Source organism: Acinonyx jubatus, chromosome F2 (assembly GCF_027475565.1).
Source record: "Acinonyx jubatus isolate Ajub_Pintada_27869175 chromosome F2, VMU_Ajub_asm_v1.0, whole genome shotgun sequence".
Classification (NCBI taxonomy): Eukaryota; Metazoa; Chordata; class Mammalia; order Carnivora; family Felidae; genus Acinonyx; species Acinonyx jubatus.
The window spans coordinates 41530382-41555075 of NC_069394.1; the positions used below are offsets into that span (position 1 = coordinate 41530382).

The 24694-nt window shown below is 37.1% G+C and overlaps 1 protein-coding gene across 1 annotated transcript in view; it reads right to left on the reverse strand.

Annotated features, from left to right (window-relative positions):
- Positions 1-13617: 13617 nt before the first annotated feature.
- Positions 13618-24694, reverse strand: part of DPY19L4 (dpy-19 like 4) — a 66783-nt gene continuing 55706 nt past the window's right edge. The window contains exons 18-19 of the mRNA XM_027064210.2: positions 18030-18188; positions 13618-17769 (exon numbers count right to left, since the gene is read on the reverse strand). Coding sequence (XP_026920011.2) covers positions 17605-17769; positions 18030-18188 — 324 coding nt within the window. The 3' untranslated portion in view covers positions 13618-17604. The remainder of the gene's footprint in view (positions 17770-18029; positions 18189-24694) is intronic.

The following is a 24694-nucleotide window of genomic DNA, read 5'->3' on the forward strand; positions in this document are numbered from 1 at the left end:
CAGAGAGGAGCAGGAGAGTGGTTGCAGTGTTTACCTAGGTCAGTCCTTGGCACATAACAGGCACCCAATAAATACTTACTAAATAAATAGTTTGATTGAACATGTAGCACCTACATTTCACATGCATGCAAACAGTATAAACCAGAACTATAAACCTTTACTTAATCTCTCCTTTATCTGACCTACACCTTTACTAATTGCTCCTAAGATATGATTCACTGCTGTGGTCTATGTTTTACAAACAGCAGTGAACTTAAAGCTCTTAGAAGGCAGTGTTCATGTCATAAACTTCTGTCTTTGTAATACTCTTACAAAATTTCTAGCTGAATGGATAACTGAATGTAGACCCTATTCACTTAAGAAAAGGAATGGGTTTGGGGCACCTGGGTGGCTCAGTCATTTAAGTGTCCAACTTTGGCCTAGGTCATGATCTCACAGTTTGTGGGTTCAAGCCCTGCATTGGGCTCTGTGCTGACAGCTCAGAGCCCGGAGCCTGCTTCAGATTCTGTGTCTCACTCTGTCTCTGCCCCTCCCCTGCTCACACTCTATCTCTCTCTCAAAAAGTAAAATAAACATTAAAAAATTAAAAAAATAAATAAAAATATTAAAAAATAATAAAAAAGAAAAATATTCTCGGCCACATTCAACAAGCTTGAAGTTCACTGTGCCCAATAAACAACAAAATCCACAATGAACCTTCTACAAAAAAAAATAATAATTCACTTTGTCATTCCAGCAAAACCAGAACTGCCAGAATTCCTTCAGATACTTCTCTGTGTATGGCTTTTCTTGTGTTTTCTAAGTAATCTCTACTCCTTCATATGCTTCTTTGGGAGCCACGTGACCTCGTATCCTTGGTCTGGAGGCAAGGTCAGCAGTGAGGCAGGAAAGAAGAGTACTCATGCTTTCTCCAAGCCCACACGGTGAAAAGGATTTCGTGTGGCAGAGGAGTAGCAACCAGTTGTGATGTGTGCCTGCCCATGTGCTCGGTGAACTCCCAATTCTTACTGTCCAGAGGCAAGCTCTTTCAATTAGCTGCACACCATGTGTGCAACTTACATTACAAGAGAAAAACAAAGGGCTGGGGACGAGGAACCACCAGACTGTCATGGGGAACTAGAAACCTCCATGCTGGAATAACTCCAACCCAGCAGCGCTATCACCAAGAGCCATGTCCCTTTTGCAAATTTTGGCCCTAACTAGGAGCAGGGCACTTGTTCTTTTGGTGACTTCTGTGCTGATAATAGAAGCAGGTCACTTCTAGGACCCTGACCGTCCCAGTGGTGTTCCCTCCCAAGAACACCTGGGAGAACCAGGGACAGTCAAGTCTCCAAAAGCAGGCCATCCATTGGCTGGTCAGCCGGCTGCCACATGCCTTCAATGCATGCACTAAGAGGCTCAGAGACTAACACTAGCTTGTGGTGGGCACTGAACCTGGAAGATCATAAGGATGAGGGGTCGGAAGCAGTCATCTCTGATCAGAGGAAGCAGGTCTACAGAGAAAATTGAATGCAGCAGACATACAAAGAGAAGCAGAGATAAGACACCAAGTTTAACTCCAATGAGAAAGAGTAGGTAACTGCTTGAAGATTTTTTTAAAAGTTTCTTTATCTAAGTAATCTCTACACCCAACGTGATGCTCAAACTCATGGCCCTAAGATCAAGAGTTGCCTGCTCTTTTTTTGTTTTTTTGTTTTTAATGTTTATTTATTGAGAGAGAGAGACAGACAGACAGACAGAGACAGAGCAGAGCAGGGGAGGGGCAGAGAAAGAGGGAGACACAGAATCTGAAGCAGTCTCCAGGCTCTGAGCTGGCAGACAGAGCTTGATGCGGGGCTCAACCTCAGGAACCACGAGATCATAACCTGAAAAAAAGTTGGACCCTCAACGGACTGAGCCCCCCAGTCGTCCCAAGAGTCACCTGCTCTTCTGACTGAGCCAGCCAGGTGCACCTTGAAGATTTTTTTAGTATCCATTTCAGGCCTATTGCTGGGTATAGAATTAGAGATTCTGAGCAGTTTTGTTCCTACCCTGAGTTTCCTATCTTCAGATTCCTGGAGATTTGTTTCTTTCCATGACCATGACAGTTTCTGTTCTTTGTAATCCCTAAAACTCTGGCATACCTCACCATTTCCAACTCCCAGTGGGGGAAATTCCATCATGAGAATCCTGTCATATCTGTCATCCATCTCCACAAGGCATTCATTGGACAATGCTGCCTGTCACAGCACACCTGTGCACAACGCGTCTCAACCAATAGGATGGATGGTGTTGCCTCTGAGGACTGTGACGTATTCCTTGTTTTCAAGAGTCCGATTCCTAACTGAACATAAGACTCGTCTTATTGCAACATAGCAGTTCCTAAATGCCGATATGATAAACTTAATTAGATAGTATTAATATTACAACAACAAAATTCGCATAGAAATTCCTAGAACAATGGGGTGCCTGGGTGGCTCAGTCAGTTAAGCATCCCACATGGGCTCAGGTCATGATCTCACGGTTCCTGAGTTTGAGCCCCACGTTGGGCTTTCTGCTGTCAGCACAGAGCCTGCTTGGCATTCTCTCTCCCCCTCTCTCTCTCTGCCCCTCCCCTGCTCACTCAAGCTCTCTCCTTCTCTCTCTCAAAATAAATAAATAAATAAATAAATAAATAAATAAATAGTAGGAGGTTTTAAACTGTGTTTCCTAGGGTTTGAAGTATGATCCAGCAGCATCTCCCCGGGAATACTCAAATCTCACTGACCAGCTGTGTTCACCTTCTCCTTTAAATGAACACAGTGAAAGAGACTGGCTCTCTAGACTGCATTCTCCAAGGGGTGATATCAGACCCAAAGGGGTGACAACCGGTCTTTGGAGGGGTATCAAGTTCTCTTTTTATGTGAAAACTACAATATACATTTAGCACATAAACAGCCATGCAGTTTATGTCTGTTTTTTTGGAATGTAGGAGTTGGAATGCAGTTTTTTTGGAATGGGGCAGGCCATTCCAAAAAAGATACCTAAAAAGGCTTCCTAGAGGGCCATAAAAAGAACAAGAAGTTGAGAAACATTTGTTTAGACTCAAGCTAAATCCTGAGTTTTCCACATGGAATGGGATGGAGTAGAGAACATTAAACGAGATAGAAACTGAAATTTCAATTCTGGATTCAGTTCTGGCACAGATGTGGAAAGTTGAGCAAATCAATCTCTCTGAACCTCTATTTTGAACCTCTGTTTCTGAACATCATTTCTAAAATGAGGATAACAATGACTTTTCAGGGGCTCCTGAATGGCTCAGTCAATTAAGTGTTCGACTTTGGCTCAGGTCATGATCTCACAGTTCATGAATTCGAGCCTGTATCAGGCTCTGTGCTGACAGCCCAGAGCCTGGAGCCTGCTTCCGATTCTGTCTCTATCTCTCTCTGCTCTCTCTCAAATATAAATAAACATTTAAAAATTTTTTTAAAAAACAATGACTTTTATAGAGTTGTCATCTGGATCAAATAAAATTATGGATATCACTGTGCTTTGCCCTCATTCTTAAGCCCTTTCCTCTACCTTTCTGATATGCTATTGCCCTCAGGATTCATAGTATGGACAGTAAGTACTAAGGTATTAGAACCAGCATCTTCTGAAAATATTATATAACTAAAGGAAAGAAGAATGTTTGAATACCATCATGAGTTTTGCAGTAAGGGCAGGAATTAGTCAGTTTCAAACTATAAAACGAGCTAATTTACTATTATAGGCTACGTTCCTTTGGGCATTTGAGATTTTTGGAAAAACTTCTGAGCAGAATTTTACAATTTTATAGAAGTTCTTGTTTAATTACCAATGATACAATTTACAAAGTTCATTCATTCATTCATTCATTCATCCACCTTGTCCTAAAAGGATTTAAAAGTGGCCTCATTCTCCAACATGTCACATATGGTCTGTTCACAAGCCCCTTAAGGCTACTGAGAGTACTAACCCCTTCCATGTACCTGTGGATACAATTCTATATCATCCAAGGACTTCCTGTGCTTAAAAAAGAAGCATTCACTTCTATTTGTGCTTTGTTGCTCACACGGTTGAATCTACATATGTAATAAACACATTTGAATATTAATTTTTCTGGGGCGCCTGGGTGGCTCGGTCGGTTAAGTGTCCGACTTCGGCTCAGGTCATGCTCTCACGGTCCATGGGTTCGAGCCCCGCGTCGGGCTCTGTGCTGACAGCTCGGAGCCTGGAGCCTGCTTCAGATTCTGTGTCTCCCTCTCTCTCTGGCCCTCCCCCGTTCATGCTCTGTCTCTCTCTGTCAAAAATAAATAAACATTAAAAAAATTTTTTTTAAATGAAAATTAATTTTTCTTAAATACTTAAATATTAGTTACAAGTTCATCTCATCAAAATGTGAACTACAAAATGAGGGAAAAAAGAATGTAAACTACTATTAACGAATTTAGCGTGACTGGTTCAAATATACTAAAAAGCAGTCAAACACACAAGAATTACAAAATGTATTACTCCTTACACTTAAATCTATTCTGAAATATTAACATCATTCTTCTAATTAATTTCTTCATTTTCCCCCTATATGCCTTCCTAGGGTGACAATACTTGTTTTGCTACCTTGCTGAGTTATAGTAACACTTACTTCCATTTCCTCCTGGGGTTATAGGAATCTAAATACACAGAAGGAAAAGGGAGGTCACAGGTTTGAGGATGGGACCCAGATTGAGTTGCCTTTCCTTAGATGACTGAAATGCAAGCTACAATCATCTGGGTCCATTTTTATATTGGCCTTTGCTTGCTCATAAGACTTTTAAGCTTAATACCTTTCCTTTCTCACAGGATATGTGTGGATATGTACGTATACAACCATTTATTTATTTACACAAACTGATATCTTCCTTGAAATGAGAAGTTTCCAACAAACTTTGCACTATCCACCATTCTGGGTACGCTGTTTGCATCAATGCAAATTTATTTATGCTTCAATAATATCTCATGGTCTGTAGGGTTATTTAGAGACTTCCCCTCCTGGGAGATGTGAATTTGGCACAATTAACGCCCTCTTGCGGACATTAGTTGACCCATCATCTTCGAACGCTGCCTTCTTTTTGTGACCGCCAGTAATGATCAGTGCTTCCTTTTCTTGATGTAGGTTCTGCTATTTTCTGGGATTAATCTATATATCAAATCTATGACATCATTTATTATAAAATGCATCCGACTTTTAGAGAAGTTAAAATGTGGAACAATGTGCATTTTAGAATCATTACATTATGATCTTGAATTTTTCTAGTTCCTCATATTCATTCTTCTTAACAGAAAGAGTATATAGCTATACATGACAGTCATCAACTTAATAGAAGAAATGGAATACCTGTATATTAACAGTCCCTTACTTATTTAAACAACACAGGTTATCCTACTACAATCACATCCTGTCACATCCATTTTTCTTTCATATCACAACTGCCAAATTTACACTTTGTATTGACTTTCCCGTTTGAGGATCATGATGAACTTTGGCCTATTATAGAAGTTTTTCAGCTTACTAAATTTACTATCTTCTTACTGATGTTCAGTAATTTGTGCTGAATTACATTTCTATTAGGTGATGCTAATCTAGCTCCATCTTGATTTTTCCCCCTCCCTCGGGTGTGAAATTAATTACCAGGAGTCCTTATTCCTTTGTTGAAGAAAACATTTTAAAAACCAAGTTGGAATGAGGAGTGCCTGGCTGATTCAATTGGTGGAACGTGCAGCTCTTGACTTTGGGGCTGTAAATTCAAGCTCCACATTGGGTGTTAGAGATTACTTAAAAATAAAATCTTAAGGGACACCTGGGCGGCTCAGTCGGTTGAGCGTCTGATTCTTGATTTCAACTCAGGTCATGGTTCATGATCTCATGGTTTGTGCAATCAAGCCCCACATCGGGCTCTGTGCTGAATAAATAAGTAAGCATTAAAAAAATTTTTTTTAAATATTGGACTGTTGATTCTACTTTTTTTCAGACAATGAGGTTTAATCAATCATGATACATTTCCATTATCTCAATTGTATTTTGCCAGAAAAGATCAGTGTTAGTTCTTCAAAGCCTCCTCCCCACCTGAAAAAAAATTTTAATGGGCATTTTCAAGTATTGATATCTACAGCATTATTGTACAGTTTTATTTTTCTAAAATTTTTATAATGTTTTGTTGCTTTTTTTAACGTCTTATATTTTATTTTTGAGAGACAGACAGAGCTTGAGCCGGGAAGGGACCCAGATAGGGAGACACAGATTCCAAAGCAGGCTCCAGGCTCTGAGCTGTTAGCACAGAGCCAAATGCAGGGCTCGAACTCATGAACCGTGAGATCATGACCTGAGCCAGAGTTGGACGCTTAACCAACTGAGCCACCCAGGCACCTCTGTTGCTTTTTAAATTACAAAATCAATACATGTTTATGGCATCAAACTTAGAAAACGCAGAGAAGTGAAAAGAAGGAATTACCTATTGCCAATAATTCTACCACTTTGCCATTATCAACATTTTGATGTGCAAGTAGTCTTTGCTTTGCACACTAGCGCAGAACCATAGGTACAAACATGCAAGCTGAAATGATGCAAAAGTGATCTCAACAATCAATGGAAATAGTTACTATTGTTCCATGATCTTTAATTTTTAAAACTTTGAAAAATCTTGCCAGAACATTAAAAACTCTCTAACTGGTGGTTATAAATGAACAGGGAAGTAAAAGAATGGAAAAAGTAACATTTATTTAAACATTTAAACTATAAACATTAAAAACATTGGGAATTAAAGCATTTTATTTCTCCATTAAAAAACTTATCAAAAGTAGGGGTGCCTGGGTGGCTCAGTCAGTTAAGCGTCTGACTTCAGCTCAGGTCATGATCTCACGGTTCCTGAGTTTGAGCCCCATGTTGAGCTCTGTGCTGACAGCTCAGAGCCTGGAGCCTGCTTCAGATTCTGTGTCTCCCTCTCTCTCTGCCCCTCTCCTGCTCCTGCTCATGCTTTCTCTCTTTCTCAAAAATAAATAAACATTAAAAAAAATAAAAAAACTTATCAAAAGTAGTTTCAGCAGTGCTTGTCTTCTTCTCATCATATAACTCACCATATGGAGCAAGCATGTATTCTATTTTCACTAATTCTCATATCCCTTTCTAAGTTAGGATCAGCTTTTGTAATTTTATCTTTTGTGTTTTCAATGTCATGAACTATCTCTGAGAACTCCTTTGACATTAAGGGTTTGTTTGTTTTTTGTTGTTTTTTTGGGTTTTTTTGGCTACTGTGACTTCCTCTGGGACATCATCATCTTTCTCATTTATCTCAATATATTCACGAAGCTCCTTTGGCAGCATATCTGGAGTCTCTGAACAGTGGCAGTGTTGACAGCCACGGTTAGATATTTATTCTATAACTTTATCTACATTTGGTTCAAATTTCATTCAAACATTATCATTTGGTTTCTTTGGTGTACTTTTAAAAAATATATTTATTTACTTATTTTTGAGAGAGAGAAAGAGACGGGGGTGGGGAGATAGAGAATTCCAAGTGGGCTCCATACTGCCAGTGCAGACCCCGATGCAGGGCTGGACCTCACAAACCATAGGATCGTGGCCTATGTCGAAATCAAGAGTCGGTTGCTTACCTGACCAAGCCACCCAAGCAACCCTCTTTGGTGTACCTTTATCTTCGGCCAGTTCCTTCTTTCAATTACCGATTTCTGTAAAATGTCACCTAGGTTTGTCACTGGGAGACAAAGAGGCAACATCATCACATGCTTTGCTGTGTGTAAACTGAAAAACAGATGTGCAGTTACCAGTCACAGATTTCGAAAGAAGTGACTGTGACAGGTATCTCTTATTCACATACCGCCTTGTGGTACTTTATGCAATCAGTTACTATACCATCATGTGAAATTTGAACCGTATTGTTGAAGGACTGGTGTTAACTAAACCATGGTAGTTGACATCACTGCTTATCAGAATGATGCAAAGCAAGGAAAGCCTACATATCGTTCCAGTCTTTTCTATTCAACTGTATGCATACTTTTTAAAAATTGGATCATCTTTGTGGCATATATAATAAATTGGCTCAACATCACTCATCCTAATGGCCTACTACTGGCTTCGTAGGAAATCTAAAGTCTACATTTCTCAGATTCCCATCTAGAGCTCTGCATGTGACCTAAGGTCCAAGTAGAGGCTGTAAATTTTGTTCTAGAATAGTTCCATGGTGTGATTTTGTTTTTCCTGCCTATCTTTTTCTCAGTGTTCCTGAAAGCCTCCTTAGGCTGTAACACTACAGTAGTTAATACAGTGTGGTATTGGTGAAAGAATAGATGAATAGATCAATGGGACAGAATAGAGACGCACATATAATATAGTCAACTGCTCTTTGACAAAGAAGCAAAGACAACTCAATAGAGCAAAGATAGTGTTTTCAATAAATGGTGCTGGAATATCCACATGCAAAGAAACAAACAAAAAACAAATATAGTAACAGACCTTACGTACTTCACAAAAATTAACTTGAAATGGATCATAGGCCTAAGTGTAAAACACAGAAGTATAAAACATCTAGAAGATAACATAGGAGAATACTAGATGACCTTGGGTATGGTGATGACTTTTTAGATAAAATACCAAAGGCACAATCCATGCAAGTAATAGTTGATAAGCTGAACTTCATTAAAATTAAAAACTTCTGCCCCATGAAAGGCAATGTCAAGTAAATGAGAAGACAAGCCACAGACTGGGAGGAAATATTTGCAAAAGATGTATTTGATAAAGGACTGCTAATTTATACATGGAATTCTGCCCTCAGGAGAAATGATTTAATCAGAGCCTGACTGATCAGGGAGAAGGGAACTATCCAACCCCAGCCCACTCTAGCCATCCTGTCCCACCTAACTGGGAGTAAAATGAGAAGCACTTGTGAAGTTCACAGTCTAGAGCCACAGGCTCACTAAAAAACCAGGACCTGATCATAGGACTACAGAATGCCTCCCCTTCCCCCCACCATACTACTATGTTACCAAAAGCCTATTTACAGCAATTCCTTTTACCCAGAGTATGCCTGCTTATCAAGAACAAATTACAAGACATACTCAAAGGCAAATAGCACAGTTTGGAGAGACAGAGCAAGCATTAGAACCAGACATAGGAGGGATGTTGGAATTATCTATAACTTAAAGGAATTTAAAACAACTATGATTAATATGCTAAGGGCTCTAGTGGGTGGACAGCATGCAAGAACAGATAAGCAATGTAAGCAGACGAAAACCCTAAGATAAAAACAAAAGAAATGCTAGAGATCAAAAATACTGTAACAGGGGCCCCTAGGTGGCTCAGTTAAGCATTGGAGTCTTGATTTTGGCTCAGGTCATGATCTCTTAGTTCGTGAAATGGAGCTCCAAGTTGGGCTCTGTGCTGACAATGTGGAATTCTCTCCCTTTCTCTGCTCCTCCCCACCCTTGCATGTGTGCGCACGCTCTCAAAATAAATAAACATTTAAAAAATACTGTAACAAAACTGGAGAATGTCTTTGATGGACTTATAGGTCATTACTTGGTCCAATACACTTAGATTTTACTTAATAAGCCGATTTATAGGGTTAACTTTTGCAGAATTAATTTCAAATGCAATATTTAATGGTTTTATTTTTAAAATTTTTTAAGTTTATTTATTTTTGAGAGAGAGAGAGTGTGTGTGCACAAGTAGGGAGGGGCAGAGAGAAAGAGAGACAGAATCCCAAGCAGGCTCTGCACCATCAGTGCAAAGCCTGATGCGGGGCTCGAATTTATGAACTGCAAGACCTGAGCTAAGATCAAGGGTCAGTCGCTTAACTGACTGCGTCATCCAGGCACCCCAATATTTAATGATTTTAAAGGATAATACTGAATAGGAGCTGTGAAAGTGCTAATATTGCATTGATATTCAGAAAATAATAGCTTAAATTTATAAAACACTTGCTATGTGGCAGGAATTGAAACTTTTACTTTTCTTAACATATATACACACACACACACACACACACACACACACACACTTTTTTTTTTTTTTTTTTTTTTGAGAGAGGGCACCAGTGATGGAGGGGCAGAGAAAGAAAGAGGGAGAATCCCACGATGGGGGGGGGGGGGAGAGAGAGAAAGAGAGAGAGAGAGAGAGAGAGAGAGAGAGAGAGAGAGAGGGAGAGAGGGAGAGAGAAAAAAGCAGGGCTCACCTGATGCGGGGCTTGAGCTCACCGAAGTGGGACTTGAATTCACAAACTGTGAAATCATGACCTGAGCCAAAGTCAAATGCTTAACAACTGAGCCTCCCAGGTGCCTAAACATTTTTAAAAGTTTATTTATTTATTTTGAGAGGGGTGTAGCTCTGTATTCTTGGCTGCACCCACCTGGAGTAGATTTGCCATCATTCTGAGCTGAGAGGAGCAGAGAACAAGGGAGAGAGAGAATCACAAGCAGGCTCTGCACTGCCAGTAGGGACAATTATTTTTTTAAAAAAAACCACCATTTAAAATCTCTGGAAATTGACCTAAAGACATATGGCAAATGAAGAAATATTTATTAAAAAAAAATCTACTAAAACATGGTAAGAACAGCCACAGTCTGTAGCATTTGAACCCATGGGGCATTTGAACTACCATCCCCCCCACTGTCCCCTCCCAGCTCAAAATGATGGCAAATCTATCTACTCCAGGTGGGTACAGCCAAGAACCAGGGCTACCTCTCCCACTCAGTGCCCCATCACCCTGGGAGAGGCAGGCCACTGGAATTTCCCACTTCTCCAAGCCATGTGTTGTAAAGGCTGAATTCCAAGCAAGTGAGGCCAAAAGGCGGGCTACCTTCTTTCACCTGTTGACACAACTTGAACAAACCTTGTAGAATCTCTAAAAGTAAGGAAGAGTTTTATCTGAGCCCAAGTTAGGACAGCCGTCCAGGAAACACACTCTTTACAGGGAAGAAGGTGTTCGGGAGAATGAAGTTTTCACAGGGTTATATACTTTTTCACAACCCGTAAAAGTGCAAAAGACTATATAGATTTGCATATAGGCAGGAATTGTAAGTTGCAGTGTAAAGGAACGCAGGAAGTAGAAACATTGATCAATAGGTACCTCAAGGACGAAATGGCTTTCCTTCAGGCTACTCATTCACAAAGCAGATGTACAATACGTGCATGGAGGGCCACAAATCAGGCTTTAGGTTTGAAGAAAGTTTATATACAGTCATGTTGACTTAGAAGGAAATCTAAAATGGCTTCCCTTGTATATCAGGCCTTTAGAGAGTTTTTCTCATGTCACACCTGATCCCCACTCTTAAGAGTAGGGTCTCTAACTCAGGCATGACATACTGGTCATTCTCATCCCAGCTAACATGTAGAGTGGTTTCCAAATTGGGAGTCAAGACCAGAGAGCCTATCATCCCCACCCAGAGGCTTGCTCCTAAAGTAGGAGTACCACACAGATCCATAATTCTGCCTACACTACCAGCTACAGAGCTGTGGCTTAGGGGTTTTTGCCCACGGAGAAAACCAGGATATAAAACAGAGAACTCCACAGCTATCCCCAAAGGAATACACTTTATGTGAAACAGGGTGTAGGGAAGTTCAAGCCTAAGGGTACTCAAAACAACAGATTTTGGTGGAAAGCAGTTAAGAAGCTGGTAGTTTCATAAAAGATACAAGCTAAATCAGATCACATAGTTTACCAGAGGCAAGGAGAGAGAGAGACAGCAAACAGCCTTCCTGGCATTAGAACAAACCACAATCATTGACCACCCTCCCCATTACTCCTTCAAAGTAGACAGGATTTAATTAGATCAGGTTGTGGCATAATTTATGCCCCAGGGTATTGTTTTCAACAATAGAACAATCAGAGGAGAATTAGTGAAGTTTCACAACTGAATAAACATCAAGGAAAGAGACTGTATGGATCCCTGCTAAAACCACTGTCAGGGTGACTACGTATAATCAAGGCAGTGTTGTCCGAGGACAAACATCAGAGGCCCCATGATGTGTAGGAAACAGACATCACTAAAATAGTCCATCCAACACCAAGGAAAACACCAAACCAACTATAAGAACTGGCTCCAGGGGATGGGGGATTAGGGGGTAGGGAAACCAACATCCACTGTTACTATAAACAGAGAATATCAATAGAGATGGAAATTATACACACAAATGGAAATTCAGAAAGGTTCAAAAGTAGATTTGAATTGACAGAATTAGCAGACTTGTAGGTACCTTGATAGAGATTATGCAATTCAAAGAGCAAAGAGAAAAAAATGAAAAAAAAAAAAAAAAACCACACAACTGAACAGAACCTCAAAGAAATGTGGGTCATTATTAAACACACCAACACAGGTATATTAGGAATATAATAAGTTCCAAACTTGATTTAAAGGAAATTCTTTTTAAAAAAATTTTTTAAGTGTTTATTTATTTTTGAGACAGAGAGAGACAGAATGCAAGTGGGGGAGGGGCAGAGAGAGAGGGAGACACAGAATCTGAAACAGGCTCCAGGCTCTGAGCGGTCAGCACAGAGCCCGACGCGGGGCTCGAACCCACGGACTGTGAGATCATGACCTGAGCTGAAGTCGGATGCTCAACCAACTGAGCCACCCAGGCGCCCCAAGGAAATTCTTAATGTATACAACTAAGAAGCTCAACAAACTCCAAGTAGGATACATGCAAGAGCTACTTCAAACACATCATAGTAAAAATGCTGTATCAGTATCAAATGTGATTTAACAATGTAATCAAAATTAAAAGCATTTGTGCTTCAAAGGACACTATCAAGGAAGTGAGGTAAACCCACTGAATGTAAGGAAATATTTCCAAATCATCTATCTTATGAGGAATTTATATCTAGAATATATAAAGACCTTTACAATTCAATAATAAAGACAACCCAATTTAAAAATGGGCAAAGAATCTGAATGAACATTACTCCAAAGAAAATATACATATAGCCAGTAAGCACATGAAAATATGCTCAACTTCATTAGCCATGATGGAAATGTGGGTTAAAACCACAATAATATACCACTTCACATCAAGTAGGATGGCTACAATCAAGAAGCAAGGTAATAAGCAAGTGCTGAAAAGGATAGGAAGAAATTGGAAACCTCACACATTATTGGAGGGATGGTTAAACTGGTACGGCCATTTTGAAAATCACTCTGACAGTTCCTCACTATAGTTCTAATAGAACCCAGAAATTCTCCTAGACATATACTCAAGAAAAATAAAAACATATATCCACCCCCAAATTTTTACACGAGTGTTCACAGTATTGTTCATAATAGCCAAAAAGTGGAAACCCAAATGTGTCCAACAACCGATGAACGTATGAACAAAATGTGGTATATCCATCCATCTATGTGAAATGTCCAGAATGTGCAAATGTAGAGACAGAAAGTATATTACTAAGGATTGCCTAAGAATAGAGTGGTTAGGGGTGATAGCCAAAAGGTTTGGGATTTCTGAGGTAATAAAAATATTCTAAAACTGTGGCGATAATTGCACAATTCAATACTAAAAACTGATCAATTATACACTTTAAATGGGTGAACTGTGTGGTACATAAATTATATCCCAATAAAGCTACAACAAAAAAGATAGAAATAAGAGACAACTTAAAATTCTAAAAAGAGTTTTATTATAGAAACAAAACAAGGAGTGTAATTAAGCATGAAATAAATAATTTCATTCTTGATAAAAGTATATTTAATGTTACAAAATCTGAAGTAAACTAGTTTATAACCCAACTCTTTTAAAGGATTTCTATTTATTGAAATTAACTTTTATTCTTTTGGAAAGATGTAACAGTTACAAGAGGAACACATTTAATCTGGTATACATTGTTATAGGTACTATGACTCAGAAGTCAACATACATAAAAGCAGCTGTATTCATCTTTGCTAAATAGCTGTACAAAGCTATTCACTTAAAATATTAAAAAGTTGTTTATGAGATATTTCAAACTATAAGTTTGGAATGCATGTTTCTATCTGATACCATTATTCCACTAAATACAGTGGTCAGATGTTTAGTGTATCTCTTATAGAACTGCACATAGGATTACAGAAGCCAAGATTAAAATTTTGCAAATTCTAAGAGACATAAACAAGTGATTCAAAGATGACTTTATGCTAAATTCAGCAAATCTGATTCTTCAATGCCCCTTTTTTATTACAGAAAACAAGTATAATTTTAGAAACCTTAATAGATGGAAAATAGTTGAGTTAAATATATTCTTTGCAATTTTCACATCTAATTTTACTTAAAGTGTTAACTCTAAACATTCAAAAAGCTAATAACGAGCCATTATTTCAATAAGAATTGTTTAACTTTACTTGCAACTTTTCAAAGTTGTAATTTTAATACATATTGGGATCTAAAACTATTAGCAAATGGCAACAATAGAGACCATATATTTAAAAAGTGGACAATTGAAGTGAGAATATATTGAGATGTACAGGAAGTAGTTATTTGCTTTACAAAAAGTTCTTAAATATACAGAATTTATAACACGTGATGTTTAAATATTCATGCATTTAAAATAAATCTACCAAAAAGATTGACCTACATACAACTTTTAGAAACCCCATCAATTTTATAAAGAGAGGCACTACTTTTTATCTATCCACTAAAGGCAATAAAATGTTTTAACAGTTCAAAAACAGGGCGAAAAAACAGTTGATTTCTCAAAAACAAAACAGTTTTAGTAAGATGGCTATCACTGTGCCCTTCAAGAAATTAAGAACCTATTTTTTTAAAGCCTATTTTCCAGCCCCAACTTGTAACACACTTTGACCTCCATTTCTGCTTTTCCTTAAACCAATCTGGAGTGTATGGAAGAGTGCCACAACATTGAGGCTATGTGCAGTTTGGGTTAATGTTCTGAAAAAATATGCTGTCCATATACACAAAAAGTAATGAAGAAAACAGTTAGTTCTAAAGTATAATGCATACTTCCTCGGCTGTAAAACCCCACCAGTCTAACAAAAAGCACCAAGATGCCAAAGTGGGAAAAAATATAAACCAGCACAGAGTCAATATCATAAACCATATCAATTAAGTTTTATTTGTTAGACTGTTTGGCATTTGGGAAGCTAGATAAATTAATTTAGCAGGCAAAAAATCCCATCGCTACCCTTACCAAAGATTTGCTTATTAACGAATTAAAGTCAATACTAAAAATAGCCTAGTGAGGAGTTTTTCTCTGTGCTTAATGATGAGGAAACAGATACCAAATTATAGAAAAAAGTAGATAATATTTTTTGAAAATAAAAAGTAAAGAGAAATAAAGAAGTTAAGGCACTTATTTCCATGGTTTTGCAACATCAAGGGCAAAGTATGTTTTGTATTTCTTTGAGAAATTCCTTTCATCCTAAAACCGTAAACTTTGCTCCTTTCATAGGTTTTTATAACCTATGAAAATCTAACAACTGTAAGTTACCCAAATGGAATTACTTACAGAACTTTTAACCAGTTTTTACCCTACAAATAAGCAAGGAAATTAATAAAATGTTCCTCAAAGTTTCCTACTACTACTGTTTTAACTATAATTAAAATAGAAGCTAATCTCTTGTATCCAATATTATTACTTCTATAATAAAGCTCACATTTTCCTTTTCAACTGATGCTGAATGAACAACTTATCATTTAAAAAATTAAATTAAAAGCTTCTCCAAATCAATTTTATTTAAGAAATAAATAAATTTCCTTTGGCAGAAGCAAAAGCAACTCACTAATATGTTTATGTCAAAAGCCAAAACAAAGTCAAAAAACACACATCAAAATGAACTCAGCATATTTGATAATATAAATCAATACAAATTCAATTAAATATTTCACGCTACATAGGTTATTCTATTTCCCTTTCAACATATGCAAGCTAACCCTGAAGTTACATTGCTTTACATGCTCTAATCACAAGGACTACCAGGTGACCCTTTGCTGTGTACTTAGGTAACCACAGTAATATTTTCATAAGGCTTGAAGTTCAATACTAATGACTCACTATTAAGACGTGCAGAGAACCTGAAATGCCCTGCCTTGAAATATGTTAATTGTTAAAAATTATATAAAAGCATGAAATGAGAACCAAATAAAACTAGTACACCAGATATATGACACTGCCATCAAACAATTAATTCTGAAGCTCTAAAAAAGCAAAGCATCCTCAAGCTAGTCTAAGAGTGCATGTGCTTTTGCACTTAAAAAAAAAAAAGCCCCACATATATATACCCGAAAATAAGGATAATGAAAAGATGCTCCCTTCTAAAGTAGTAATTCAGAGTACTGAAACTGCAATTTTTACAACACTCTAACAAGTGAAAATTTTAAAAATCTATTCACTAAACATATGCATAAGGTAAAACTAAACATGCATCCCATCTTATTAAAATGATACATCTATCCTGAATCTCTTTATATGCCCCAATGAATCACTTAAGAATTTCTTTTAATAAGTGATTAAAAATACGAAAACATTTAACCTAAAGGAACGTAGCATTTAGACTGTGAAACTGTGTTGTGAATTTTATTAGAATTGTCATTTTGTTCTTAATGTTGAAGACTGTACTATAGTTTCATAAATAACAGCATTTGTGCTTTATGGTAAACATATCTGCATGCAGAAGTATGTTTAATAGCCTCTGCCCCATCTCAGGAAATTGTTCGTTTTAGTGTTGTCATTTTAGTTATTAATATCAGAATATTCTCATTCTGATAAAGACTTAATTTTTTATTTAATACGTCAGTAGAAAGTATGTGAATAGACTGTATACCCCATTCTACCCCTTTAAAAACCAGAACAACATTCTTTTAAATGTTTCAAAAATATTTAGGTAACAACAGTTACACTGTTTTATCATGATTAAATTGGTATTAAATTTATGGGTATAAGTGAAAAAGGCTAACCACTTAATAGTCATAAAATAATAAAATGCAATATTATGTCCTCTATATTACTAAGAAAGTGCACATTTATATAAGCAGCAGGTGAGGAGAGCAGTATCATGGAAAATCTGGATATATCTTTATATATATCCTTCAAAATCATGTTCCTTTACACAATTTACACATTTTAATTTAAATGTCACATATTTTCAGCTAACATTTAAATTAATTTTTATTGTAATATTTCAATTCTATTATAAACCATGAAATGCCTTCAGAAACTGCCTCAAGGGTAAGAAGAGTTCTTTCCTTCTAGTCTATAATTATGACATTAAATGGTATATTTATTAAATGTTATGTCTGAGAAATATACTCTGACCTTGAACATATTCAAATTCAAGACCTATGTTATGACAGAATGAAGATTTATGAGGGCAATTTTATAATAATTGAAAAGATAAAGTATTCAAAGACCATGTAATGATAAGGAAAACACCTGACTGGAATATTGTGGCAGATTTGACATTTTACCAAAGGACAGTAATGCTTGATGTTCTATTCTTGCAGAACTCTGGATCCAGTTAACAGCAGGAGGGGAAAAGCAGCAGCAACATTTCAAATGTCCATCCTCTGATTTCCAAAAGACACCATGTAAGTAGAAGAAAATCACATTTTACTTCAAGTGATAGGTCTTTGAAATGAAGACTCTGCTATTTTCAAGACTGAAAGGATATCACAGTGTTGATTTTATATACAAAGTAGGATCTGTTCCAGTATACTCTAGTGAAGTAATTCACATATGGAGAATAGTTAATTTTGACTTCATGACAAAATCGCCCATATTTTGAATAGGTCAACTTGTCACCTTCTTCGCAAACCACCTGTCAAAAGGTATGAAACACCATATTAAAGAGTGTCAGGTCATGATCTCAGTTTGTGAGTTTGAGCCCTGCATTGGGCTCTGCGCTGATGGCGTGAAACCTGCTTGGGATTTTGTCTCTCCTCTCTGCCCCTCCCCCACTTGGGCGTGCTTGCTCTCTCTCTCTCAAAATAAAAAAATAAACTTTAAAAAGAGTAAGATTAAGCTAAATTAAAAAGTCATTTTTGTCAAAAAGATTTAACTTTTCAAATGATTACTTACGTGGCCATTTGCAATGTCTAATAAATCTTTAACCCTACAGCCTCTCATGGTTCCCACCTCATTGCAGATAGCATCCTCTACAATTAGGTAATTAGCCTTGTAGGATGTCAGTATTTTATAAATATCTTCAGCAGATCGCTTTGAATAGATTTGATAGATCTGGAAGAATATAATTAAAACAGTGATGTCAAAACATTTAAAATGTATTATTTGAAACTACACATTGAGCATCTACTATTATTTGGTATAAAGCACTATCTATGGAAAATAAAGATATTCACTAAGCCTTGATTCCTGCCCTTAGGAAGCTTATATTCATAATTCATTCACTTGCCACTGAATATCTTCTCTGGAGAAATGTCCATTCAAGTCCTTTGGCCATTTCCCCCCAGCTTTATTGAAATATAAGTGACATACAATGTTGTGCAAGTTTAAGGTGTACAACCTGTGGATTTGACACACTTAAATATTGCAAAATGATTACCATTACAACATTAGCTGCCACCTCCACTGTGTCACATAATTACCATTTCTTTTTTCTGGTGAGAACATGTAAGATTTACTCTCTCAGCAACTTTCAAGTATGTAATATAGTATTATTAACTAGAATCACCATACTGTAACATCAGATCCCCAGAACTTATTCATCTCATGACTGAGGGTTTGTACACTTTGACCAACAACTCCTCCTTCCCCTACCCTCTAGCCCCTGGTAACCACCACTCTACTCTCTATGAGTTTGGCTTGTTTAGATTCCATATGTAAATGATAATCAGAGTATTTGTCTTTATCTGACTTATTTCACTTAGCAATGGGCTTTGCCCATTTCTTAACTGACTTGTCTTTTTATTATTGAATTATAATAGTTCCTTTAATCTTATACCACATACAGTGTATTTTATACTCACTTATACATGAAATAAAGTTAGCAAGGTTAAACATAGTTTGATCACTGTTACAAAATACTAAATAAACAAGAATGCTTAAAACTCCTGTCTTGATTCCATGGTATTTTCCATTACAATTTTGCTGAACTTATAAGATAATAAGTTCTGGATCTTATTAAATAATAAGCTTGTTCAGTTTTTCTGAGATGCTAACATTGGGCTAGCTCTTGCTACAAAATACAAAATAAGAGAATCACAAATGTTAGGCCAAAAGTATCACATGCTATTTGTCCTGGAAATACTGAGATTTGATATCTAAATTGGACAAGATCCCAACCTATTTGATACTCAGCAGCCACCTCCTACATGTTATGATTTCTGTCATTCCAGCACCTTCAGGTCCAATGTCCACCAACATGATAGAGGTACTTACTGATATTCTGTGGTACACAGAATGTTAATAAACGCTTCTCTTTGCTAAATAGGTTTCAATGGAAATATTTCTATCCAGCCTATATCTATTTATTGTTTTCCACATACATTTTTTACTTTTAAATTTTAAGAAGCTGTAACACACTCATGGGGCATTAAAAAAAAAATACTTCTAGGGGTGCCTGGGTGGTTCAGTTGGTTAAGCGTCTGCTTGATTTCAGCTTAGGTCATGATCTCATGGTTTGTGAGGTAGAGCCCCACATTGGGTTCTGTGCAGACAGCATGGAGCCTGCTTGGGATTCTCTTTCTCCCTCTCTCTGCCCCTCCCCCCCCCCATAATCTCTCTCTCTCTCTCTCTCTCTCTCTCTCACAAAATAAATAAATAAACATTTTTTAAACATACACACAAGAAAACCACTTCTATGCAATGGCAACAACACAGGGTTTCTCGATCTAAGTACTATTGACATTTTGGGCTAGAGAATTCTTTGTTGGGACAGAGGATGACTGTTCTGTGTAGTGCTGGATGTTCAGCAGTATTCCTGGTCCCTACCCACTAGATGCCTGAAGAATTCCTCCTACAGTTGTGACGATCAATATGTCTCCAGACATTGCCAAATGTCCCTTAGGAGCATAATAGTCTCAGGTTTGAGAATTACTGGCCTAGGAATCATACAAAGATTAGTCACAGGTCATGAATTGTAGATAGAATGCAATTCAAATGATATGGTCTCATTTATGGAGTCTGATTTGAATTTCAGTTTAACAACAAATTTATTCAGTCAGTACTTGCTGTGCACTAGATACCAAAGAGAAAGACAAAGTTTTGAAAAGAAACATGGTTCCTATTCTCATAGTTAAATCACATAAAACATAAAACTCTAAAATGTTTAAATTTAACTAGAACCTAATTAAAAGTATGACCTAATTATAAGTGATTCTGAAATTCTGTATTAGGAAAAGACCAATCATAAGACAACAAAAAAACTAAAAAAAAAAAAGTTCAGGAATATGCTATATACATCTACATTCTAGGCGACTGTACCTTTTCAAAATGCAGCAAATACTAGACAAAGGCAGCTGTTGTCTCTCAGGTAAATCACACCCAGATGGATCTCCTCATCTCTGACCTCTCCCCTGCTTCAATCTGTTCTTTCTGCTGTGACCATAATTAACTCTCTAAAACAGATCTAAGCATTCCATTCCCAGGCTTATTAAAGGTCTCTGATAACTCCCAAATGCCTCAAGGGTAAGTCTAAATTCTTCAGCACAACATTCCAGGTCCTTTAGAATTTGGCCCTAGTTTATTTTTTTAGTTTCATGGCTATACAAATTTCATTGCTCATGTCATTTTTCATCCTGGAATCAATGCATTCTTTTTCCAACCATGTTTCTACTAGTCCTTCAAAGCCCAGATCAAGCCAATGCCTTTTATGAAGACTTGGATTTGTAGAGGCAGAATGGATTGTTCCTGCCTTTTTTTTTTTTTTTTAAAGAAGGCTCCATGCCCAATGTGGAGCTTGACCTCACGACCCTGAGGTCAAGAGTCACATGTTCTACAGACTGAGCCAGACAGGTGCCCCAATTATTCCTGCTTTTGTGCTCCTCTTTGTACTTTCTATGTTTCTATGTGTGTGCATATACAATTTAATAGTAAATCAGAACATAATAACTAATATTTAAGTCTTACTATGTTTCAGGCATAGTGCATTATCTCATTTAATTGCTAAATAGGTTTCAATGGAAATATTTCTATCCAGCCTGTATCTATTTATTGTTTTTCACATACATTTTTTACTTACTTTAAATTTTAAGAAGCTGTAACACACTCATGGGGCATTAAAAAAAAATACTTCTAGGGGAGGCTGAGTGGCTCAGTAAGTTAAGCATCTGATTTGGCTCAGGTCATGATCTCACAGCTAGTGGGTTCGAGCCCCACATCAGGTTTTGTACTGACAGCTCAGAGCTTGGAACCTGCTTCAGATTCTGTGTCTCCCTCTCTCTGCCCCTCCCCGGCTCATTATCTATCCCTCTCTCAAAAATAAGTAAACATTAAAAAAAAATTTTTTTTTTAATTAAAAAAAAAGAAATGCCAGGGACCTTGTCTCCACCCCACCTTTAAAATTTTTTTTCTGTATTAGGGCACCTGGGTGGCTCACTCATTTAATCATCCTGACTCACAACCAGAAGATAAGAACTTATTATAATAACCAGATTCAGAAATTTGCTCAAAATTAAAGAAATTAAAGAAAACACAAATAAAAGGAAAGATATTCTGTGCTCATGAACTGGAAGAATGTTAAAATGTCCATACCACTTAAAGCCATCTACAGATTCAGTGCAATTCCTATCAAAATTCCAATGGCATTTTTCATAGAAATAGAACAAACAATCCTAAAATCTGTATAGAACCACAAAAGACCCTGAATAGTCAGAGCAATCTTGAGAAAAAACAAAGCTGGAAGAATCATGCTTCCTAACTACAAACTATATTACAAAGCTATAGTAATCCAAATAGTATGGTATCAGGATAAAAACAGACATATGGGGCACCTGGGTGGCTGAGTCGGTTAAGTGTCCAACTCTTGATCTCAGCTCAGGTCATGATCTCACAATTCATGAAACTGACTGTGCTGACAGTGCGGAGGCTGCTTAGGGTTCTCTCTCCCTCTACCCCTCCCCCATCCTCTCTCAAAATAAATAAATAACCGTTAAAAACAAAAACAGATACATAGATCAGTGGAACAAAACAGCCCAGAAATAAACCCACACATACACGGTCAATTAATTTACAACAGAGGAGTCAAAACAATACAATGGGAAAAGGACAATCTCTTCAATAAATGATGTTGGAAAACTGCACAGCCACACGCAAAAGAATGAAACTGAACTACTATCGTACAGCACACACAAAACTTAACTCAAATGGATTAAAGACTTGAATGTAAGACCTGAAACCATAAAACTTCTAGAAGAAAACACAGGTGATAAGCTCTTTGATAATGGTCTTGGCAATTATTTTTTCGGATTTGACAGCAAAAGTGGAGGCAACAAAAGCAAAAATAAACAAGTGGGACTACATCAAACTAAAAAACTTCTGCACAGCAAAGAAAACCATCAACAAAATGAAGAGGCAACCTACTGAATGGGAGAAAAAAAAATCTGATTAAAAAGTGGGCAAAATATCTAAATAGACATTGTTCCAAAATAGACATACAGATGGCAAACAGGTACATGAAAGGTGCTCAACATCATTCATCATCACAGAGATGCAAATCAAAACCATAAAGAGATATCACCTCACAGCTGTTAGAATGGGTACTATCAAAAAGGCAAGAAATGAGAAATGCTGGCGAGAATGTGGAGAAAAGGGAACCCTCGTACTGGGGATGGGAAGGTAAAGTGATACAGCCACTGTGGAAAACAGTATGAAGTGTTCATCAAAAACTTAAAAATGAAACTACCATATCATCCAAAAATTCCACTTCTGGGTATTTATCCAAAGGAAATGGAAACACTAATTCAAAGAGATATATGCACATCCATGTTTACTGCAGCATTATTTATAAAAGCCAACATATGGAAACAACCTGAATGTCCATCAGTGGATGAATAGATAAAATGTAGTATATGTGTGTGTGTGTATTTATAAATAGGAAATTATTCAGCCATGAGAAAGAATGAAATCTTGCCATTTGCAACAATATGGATGACCTTGGGATGCCTCGCTGGCTCAGTCAGAACATGTGTCTCTTGATCTTGGGGGTATGAATTCGGGCCCCAGACTGGGTGTAGAGATTAGTACTTAAATAAATAAAGCTTAAACACACACACACACACACACACACACACACACAAACAAAAAACATGGATGGACCTTGAGGATATTATACTAAGTGAAGTAAATCACACAGAAGGACAAATACTGTAGGATCTCACTTATATGTGGAATCTGAAAGCAAAACCAAAACCAACCAAACTCACAGATACAGAGAACAGACTGGTGGTTGCCAGAGGTGGGGGTGGGAGGTGGGTAAAATGGGTGAAGGGAGTCAAAAGCTACAAACTTCCAGTTATAAAATGTATGTCATAGAGACCTAATGTAGAGCATAGTGACATAGTTAGTAACACCGTACTGCACATTTAAAAGGTGCTAAGAAAGTAGATCTTAAAAGTTCTCATCATGAGAAAAAAATTTTTATAGCTATGTATGTTGATGGATGTTAACTGGACTTAATGTGGTAATCAATTTGTAATATATACAAATATCAAATCATTACATCGTACACATGAAATTAATATAATGTTATATGTCAATTACACCTCAATTATTTATTATTTATTTATTGTAAAAATTTTTAACCATATTTTTTAAGGTTTTTTTTATTTTGAGAGAGAGTGAGAGAGCAGGGGAGGGGCATGGAGAGAGGGGGACAGAGGATCTGAAGTAGCTCTGTGCTGACAGAGAGTCCAATGTGGGGCCTGAACTTACAAACTGTGAAATCATGGCCTGAGCTGAGTCAGACACTTAACTGACTCAACCAGGCACACCTATACCTCAATTTTTTAAAAAAGGCATTGTGTGCGGTGCCTGGGTGACTCAGTCGGTTAAACATCCGACATCAGCTTAGGTGCTTAGGTCATGATCTCATGGTGTGTGAGTTCGAGCCCTGCATGGGGGACTGTGCTGACAGTTCAGAGCCTGGAGCCTGCTTCAGATTCTGTGTCTCCTTCTTTCTCTGCCCCTCCCCCACTCATGCTCTCTCTCTGTTCTCAGAAATGAATAAACATTAAAAAAAATTTTTTTTAAATAAAACAGGAATTGTGGAAATACAAAAAAAAAAAGGGGGGGGTGGTTCCTGGCTGGCTCAGTTGGTAAAGCATATGACTCTTGATCTCAGGGTTTTAAGTTTGAGCCCCAAGATAGGTGTAGAGATCAGAAGTGTTGAATCACTACATTGTACACTTTAAACTAACATTATACCGTATGTTAACTAACTGGAATTTAAATAAAAACTTAAAAAATAATCTTAAAAAAAAAAGGAAAACAAACTTGTTCAAGGTCACAGAGCTAGCACATGGCAGGAGTAGCATTTGAATCCAGGTATTCTAATTCCAGAGTCGTCTTCTTACAGTTTAAATTCTATATTGCTATATTACCTCCTTAGCTTACAGCATACTTAAAAACTACATAAAATTCTCTCAAACTGAAAAACAGAATATTTGGAATTTAGGTTCAGTTGGTCACTGCTTCCAGATATGAAGTTAACATTTACATCTGGACCAGTCAAAATAATACATTCTATTGTATTATTAGATATTGTAATGTTATACTAAGTTATTAAT